This window comes from Asparagus officinalis, chromosome 10, assembly GCF_001876935.1.
Source record: "Asparagus officinalis chromosome 10, Aspof.V1, whole genome shotgun sequence".
Classification (NCBI taxonomy): Eukaryota; Viridiplantae; Streptophyta; class Magnoliopsida; order Asparagales; family Asparagaceae; genus Asparagus; species Asparagus officinalis.
Genome location: NC_033803.1, coordinates 69,584,756 through 69,592,275, shown reverse-complemented (window position 1 = coordinate 69,592,275; position 7,520 = coordinate 69,584,756). Strand labels below are relative to the sequence as shown.

The window sequence follows — 7,520 nt, the reverse complement described above, 5'->3', positions numbered from 1 at the left end:
AAATACAAGCTGTAAATTTTTAAAATTTGATCAAAGTGAACATAAATACAATTCAATACCAAATACGGTAAGTGGCATGCATGATGCGGCTGATCTGCATTGCAAGCATACTTATTTACATAATAAGTAGTTTTGAGTCAGCTAATAAGTAAAAGCTTACTTCCGAAGGACCAATATGTAAAAACACCACGAAAAATCCCTATTCACCGAGAAAAACAAAAGAGCGCGAAATCTTATCTCCTCTCTGAAACTGAGGGGAAAATGTCGGCTTCTTCTTCCTCTTTAATTCACCCTAGTCTCGTCCTGACCTCGGCCGGCGGTGACAATATCTCGATCTCACCGCCGTCGAATCTCTATCCGATGCTCGAGCGCCGCCGCCGCCGCGACGCGGACGAGAAAGCTCTGAGAGTGACGACGGTGAAGAGCGGCGACGGCGGCGACTCGCTGGCGATCTGCCGGCGTCCTCAACGCGGATGTGGCAGACCACGCGGCCGGGTTGGGGCCGCATCGACCGTGACACTGCCGTACGATTGCGCATGCTTCGCTACGCTGATGCTGGCCTGTCCACCTTCGACATGGCCGATCACTGTAATTTACTAATGTCGTGTTGTTTTATTTGATTTAGGTTCTAATTGAGGGTGCTAATGAATTTTTAAAAAAAGAAATCGGCTAACTTTAGTAAAGTTGCTATCTTTTTGTTAGTGAACTCTTAAGCTTGAATTATAGGATTCAGTCTTTTTCTTCAAATTTCTATCTTTTCTTTTCCTCAGAGTGAGGTTAGTTTACCGATTCTAGTTCTTGACACGAGTTTAACGATATTGGCAAGTCAAAATTTTCTATTTGTTTTAGGGGAATGAGAAATATGCTTCTGTAACGCCCTAGCTCATAATTTTTTAAAGTAAAGTTGCTATCTTTTTGTTCTTCACATGATGTTTATATTATTTGAGTTTGTAATGTGTTATTCTTTGAGGGAAATTTGAAATATGCTCCCCTAATGCCCTAGCCCCTATTTCTTTTTATTTGTTTATTGAAGATGATATCCTTTTGTTCTTCGCATAATGTGGAATTGAGAGATTAGCTCACATTGGTTAATGATTACATCATTTGGAACTATCAGAAAGTTTAATGAGTTTGCTTGTGAATCCCAGACTTGAACAGCAACACTTTAGGTTTTATCTTCGAATTTCTGTTACGAGCTTAATGTAATGGCTCTAATCCTTGTAAGGATGAGTACAAAGGGAGTCAAAGACGTCGCTTTGACGCAATAACTAATGCCAACTGTGATGATAAAATGGCTATTTAATGTATTTTCTATGTTTATTTTTTGCTTGTAACATATCAGGCCACTGTTCCTATATATATGTTCATCACGGGTGAGCGGACTATAGTTTATGCTCATTTAACTTTAAGGATTTTTAACACTCTATCCAGAAAGCACTTTAGTATATATCTTATTTCTTCTAAATATTCGTTTTGATCTCCGACAGATGGACCGGCGGAGGATTTGTATGGTATCTTTATCAACAAAGTTCGCCGTGAGCGTCCTCCAGAATTGCTCGAAGAGATCAAGGGGTGAGATATCATTTCATTTTGATTGTTTCAATAACATCAGAACAAAATCAAAAGAGAATTAAAGCTATTTGCATTTAGGACTAGCCAGCCATTACAAATTTGAGTTGTTATTTGTTTTATTCAGTGATAGGGTATAATCATATTGTTGAGAGATTCTTCCAACTGCTCATGTGCCTTTTCAGTGTCATAAAGATATCGGGGTTTTTCTCCTTTTGAAGTTTAGCTGAGCTGAACTGTCTCCATGCTTGAGTACACTATAAGAATTAGAATACTCAATTCTTTCGATAATGAAAACCTAGTTATGTGAAACTCTCCAGTCTACTTATGTGCATCAGGTTGATGGTTATTGTATTACTTATCTCATGATTTTGCCTGCAGTCTTACAAAGTGGGTGCCACCGCCTGTTAAAATGACAAGTACCTATGTGCGGGAGAACATAAATGTTTCACGAAAGAGGATGGACGTAGCTTCCTTGGACATGCTCCAGTTCCATTGGTATTTCTTTGGTCCCTGTCTTTTTTACTTGATTGAGAATTATCTGTTCTTTAGGTTGTGCAATGTGTGAATATACGCTAAGATGTGATGTCTGACATGCACGTGCACCTTTTTCTTTTAAAAAAAGGATATCATGTCCCTTGTTTTTTTTCTTCCTAGTTCTTAAAAAGGAGTCAATATGTATCTTTTGGGTCATTATTAATTGTTTTGTCGGTGGGTTGCTAAATTCTCTTAGCTGTACGGGTCTCACTTTAACTTTCTTTGTGGTGTATAATGCCGTCATAGTCCTACAAGTTTCAAGATTTGAATGTGTGCAGCATTTGGTCAATGTTCCTAGGTTCACTCATCCTATTAAAGAATCAGTAGATTATTTATTATTATTTTTAAGTGACTGAAGGAGTAAAATTTTGCATTTTGTTTATTCAACTTGACAATATATGAGGGTATGCCTACGAAGCAAGTAAAAGATGATCATAAAGTTTAGCTCTTTAGATAATCTGTGAAGAGTTAGGTTTTTAGATTTGAAAATGTCCAAATGTGTGTTGGTCTTATGATGCAGCTCAATACACAAAATGTTGTTTCTTTTCTGCACCATCTCTTCTCTTTCTTTCTTGTGTCATGCTGAAGCGTACCTGAAGTGAGCATCTACAACTATAGACAAATCAGTCACATGTTTCTCCTTAGATGCCTTTATCAAAAGAACCAACTTATCAAATGCTATTACAAGTATGGAGTTTCATTCTCCAGCACATTACTATGATAAATCAGGGCATCTGATACTTGAATATTTGTTAATCTGTTATCATCCTTTTGTAATTTGTGCTGGCATGGTGTATCTATAAACAATACTACCTGCTGTACAGTATCAGTATGCATGTTATATTTCAGTGTCGTTTTCTAGTGACAAAATTTATGTCTCTCCTTAAATCAGGTGGGATTACTCTAATCCTGGATATCTTGATGCGTTAAAGCACCTCGCCGATCTGAAAGAAGAAGGTTAGATAGTCAAATTGTTGGATAATTTTATTTGAAGTTTTTAGGGGCAAATACATCCACAATGTCATGGTAAGGCATCTCCTTTGATCTCATCTAATTCTTTTGCTGAAAAGTATGCAGGTAAAATCAAGACTCTTGCTTTAACTAATTTTGATACCGAAAGGTTACACATAATTCTCGAAAATGGGATCCCAATTGTCAGCAATCAGGTGACTATCTCTGCTTTCCAAATTTCTCTTACTGCAGTTTTTTGCAGTCCTAATTGCGAGGTGCTGAAACTGTATACTAGGTACAACATTCTATTGTAGACATGCGCCCTCAACAGCGAATGGCCGAGCTCTGTCAGCTTACTGGAGTCAAACTGATAACGTCTCTCTCTCCTACACATGTGCACATGACCATTTTCTTCTTATTATTTTTTAAAAGCTAATCAATATGTTAGATTTGGATGCAGATATGGAACAGTGATGGGTGGTCTCCTCTCTGAGAAGTTTCTGGATACCAATTTATCAATCCCATTTGCTGGTCCTCCTTTGAACACCCCATCTCTGCAGAAGTATAAAAGGGTAATTCTTTTTTCAACTAGACTGTGTATACTCCTGTACGCAGCTATTATTTGTGTAATTTGGAAATTATGCAGTATTTATAAGCGATGGGGATATATTTCAGATGGTTGATGCTTGGGGAGGTTGGGGTCAATTCCAAACTTTGCTTAAAACATTGAAGAATGTTGCTTCTAAACATGGGGTCTCCATTCCAACCGTTGCTGTTAGGTACATACTGAATCAGGTAAATCTGCTCGTACACTTTCATGTTATGTTGTAGTTTTCGCTGCAACGGTGATTACAATGCAAGTATCAGTTATAACCCGCATGCGACTACCATCATATGCAGTTGCAGTTGTTTGGTGAGGTTTAGAATTCCATAATTTGCTGCAGTTGTAGTATTCGATGTCTGTTTTGTGGTAATATGATCTATTGGTTGTTGGCTGCAATTGGAGTTATACCCATTTGTAGCAACAAATGGTTGCAACTGCGACTTACGTCTAAATCCGCATAAGATGTTGGCTGCATTGAAGTCCTTTTGCAACTGTAGTCGAAACTACATTTATCAGTCGCAGTTAACAATCAACTGACTCAAATTATTGCAGTTGCATGCAAATGCAATTATAGACACTACGATTAGAGTGAACCATTCTTATAAAAACTTAGTGGGTGCATCTAGGGGTGCAAACAGATCGGGCACGGTTTGGACTTATCATATCCATATCTGCTTAGCAATCACAGATACGGATACAAATATGGATATGTCTGGTAAGGATAAATCATATCCATATCCGCCAAAATCGAGCACACATACAGATAACATAGGAGAAAATGTATTCGGATTTAAAACGGACATGAGGAAAACAAATAAAATTTGTAAAATATATATCTCACATGATACAAGACAGTTCATTAAAATATTCCGCATATCTGGACAGCTAAGATCATAGATCTTTGGATCATCAAAATTAATCTCAAATCGATTAATCTAATGTTCACTACAATTGCAACTGTATAATCGCCATGTATTGGGGTATTTCGAACGCAGATCTAGATATTTCTCTACTTACCCATATCCGTATAATATAGATGCTTAGTATAACGGATATGAATATATCCGCGGATACAGATTTTTTTTCGCACCCCTATGTGCATCCCACTTCCTTTTTTTTTTGTTTTAACTTGCCATTTCTTTTGCTTTGTTTTGGAAAACTACAGCCATCAGTTGCTGGATCGATGATAGGAGTTAGGCTCGGACTGGCAGAGCACATTAAGGACACAAATGCTATATTCTCCCTTGCTTTGGATGAAGAAGATATGAACAGCATCTCCGAGATATCGAAGAAAGGGAAAGACCTGATGAAAGTAATTGGTGACTGTGGTGATGAGTACAGAAGAGCGTAAGTTCAGACAAACTTGAGATTGAGAATCCTAGTCTACTGAGGATTTCCTCACTTAAGTGCATAATGGAACAGTTGCTATCATAGCCTTATCATCTTCAATGACTTAGAAGTTACCATAAATTCACATATTTTGAGGGTTTGAGCCATGAAAAATCATAGTAACTTTATTATTGAAAAGTTGTAAATCTATATTCAGTAGTAGATCTATGTTCAAGGATTCAGTATACCTGTATAATAATAAGATAACCTGATTACTGATATTGTGTTTATTGATAGTATTTACTTCTTCATCCAAATGCTTGATTCAAACCTTACTCCTAAGCTGCTATAGACTTCCCCTTTACTCGTTGCAAAAATGTGTCATTTAAATATTTGAAGGAAATAGTACCTTTGGTTCAATATATTGATAGATCTAAATTGATTCCTTGAAGCACCTATACAGTGATGACTCTTGCAGTTTATTGCAAACGCGCTCTGTGAACTACAGGAGGTTAGCTAATTTACCTCTAAAATTTTCTAATAGCACGTAGAGCCTCTGGCATCCCAACCGAGTCATCTTCTCATTATCGTATTCATCAAATGAATGTCATGTAACATCAATATGTTGCATCAATATGTTGCAAAAACATCATATAATAATTCATGTGTCCGCTATTTCCTCGTAAGCGTTTAACATGTACTATCTATGGTACAAGTACAAGTAACAGAGAGACACTTTTGTTTGGATACGAGGGGTCTGAATGCTAATAGGAAACTTTAGGAGAAATAAACGGCTACCCCGCTATAGTAACAGGGCCTATCTGCAATTAACCCTTATACTTGTACACCACATGCACACACACTCAAGTTCAACATCCTCTTTCACAAAATGAAATAAAATACATCCATAGCTAGAACATTGAGGGCATACCAAACAGGGCGCATCACAATGCACATAATATTACATAATCATATAAATTACTTCACATACAATACTTTACATACAAAAGGATTCCCATAACCATGCTGCACAAGTACACACAAAGTTCCTTCGATAGAAGGATAGACTACTACAACATTAAAACTCGAGAAGATACACGCTGCCTGCAGATTTCTTATTCTTATCTATAATTTGGCTGTTGGCCTTCACAGTTTTAAAAGTCTCTGCTCAGCTGCATCAGACAAAAGACAATATGAGAATAGGACTCTATATGACCAAACAAAAGATCCGTTATCGAAATAAGAAAGATGCATCAAATAGATAAATACCTGTATTTTAAGATTAAAATTGCATGACATTATATGGTAGCCATTTTCATATGCAGTTCCTTTCAGAAAATTACATTATGCTTAGAGACATGTAAGAAGATGAAAGGGTGACGGCATATAATGATAAGGGAGAGCAGTCTTATCTTAGCGTCTATAACATGAAGGCCTTTGAAAATTTCCTAAAGTACACAGCAGTTATGTAAAGGCCAAATAAGTATTGGGGCAGTTATCTATAATTTGGCCTATACCTGCTAATACTTATTTCTAGAAAATATATACTTCATTTCTAAGTTGGCAGTCACTCATGAGTACAAACACAAGTTTTGATACGAGGCGATAATAAAAAGATAGTTATAACCATATCTGCATGCACATCACAAAGGAAGGAGATAATAGCAAGATAGTTATAAACATATTTGCATGCACATCACAAAGAAAGGAGACTCGTTGCATTTGAAATTTACCTGCACCATAGTGTTTCAATTTTGCCTGCAAACGAAAATATTCATCCTTAACCATATTTAACGCCCTCAAGCACCTACGGGAAAAAAATTTCTCATTAATAAATGTCTTCAAACATATGGGTTGCAACTGGAATTATATTTTGAATCCCATTTGCAGCTCACAAATGTGCAACTATGATTTATGTCCTAATCCATGAAGTTGTCAGCTGCAAGTGAAGGGCTTTTTGCAACTGAGGTCGAAGCTGTATTTATCAGTTGCACCAAATGACCAAATTATAACTGACTCGAAATATCTCAGTTGCATAAAAATGCAGTTACAATGAACTATTCTTTTAAAAACATGTTAGCGCATCCCACTTCCTTTTGACTGTTTTGACTTGGGCACTTGCTTTACCTTGTTTTGATTTGAAATGCTTAATGGGACATTTGTCTTCACATCTTCCATAAATTCACATGTACACATATGCTTTGTATAAACATGATTCAGCAAGGACGACTCACACTTTATATACACTAAAATCAAATAAAAACACAAACTGGATAAGAGAACACATGGGACATATATATATATACAAAGCGAATGGAAAATAGATAAATGAAAATATTTAAATCAGGTAGTAAAAAAGTTAAAGTAAAACAAAATCTTTTGAATCAGAGTTCAAATATTTGACACATCTAAAAAACTAAAGGCTAGTTGTCTAAATCATCAAAACTTATCGCAATTCCATAATCTAAGGTGAAAATTTGTTTGATAAATACATATATTCAAATATTCAGAAATCAATTGAGACTTACAA

At 36.3% G+C, this 7,520-nt stretch overlaps 1 protein-coding gene across 1 annotated transcript; it reads left to right on the top strand.

Moving 5' to 3' along the window:
- LOC109825983 (flagellar radial spoke protein 5) lies at positions 232-5,280 on the top strand. The gene is given in 10 exon segments (XM_020392917.1): positions 232-459; positions 462-588; positions 1,488-1,572; positions 1,951-2,067; positions 2,999-3,063; positions 3,184-3,272; positions 3,353-3,432; positions 3,518-3,629; positions 3,733-3,852; positions 4,827-5,280. Coding segments are annotated over 10 exon segments (1,179 nt in total). The 5' UTR covers positions 232-261; the 3' UTR covers positions 5,013-5,280.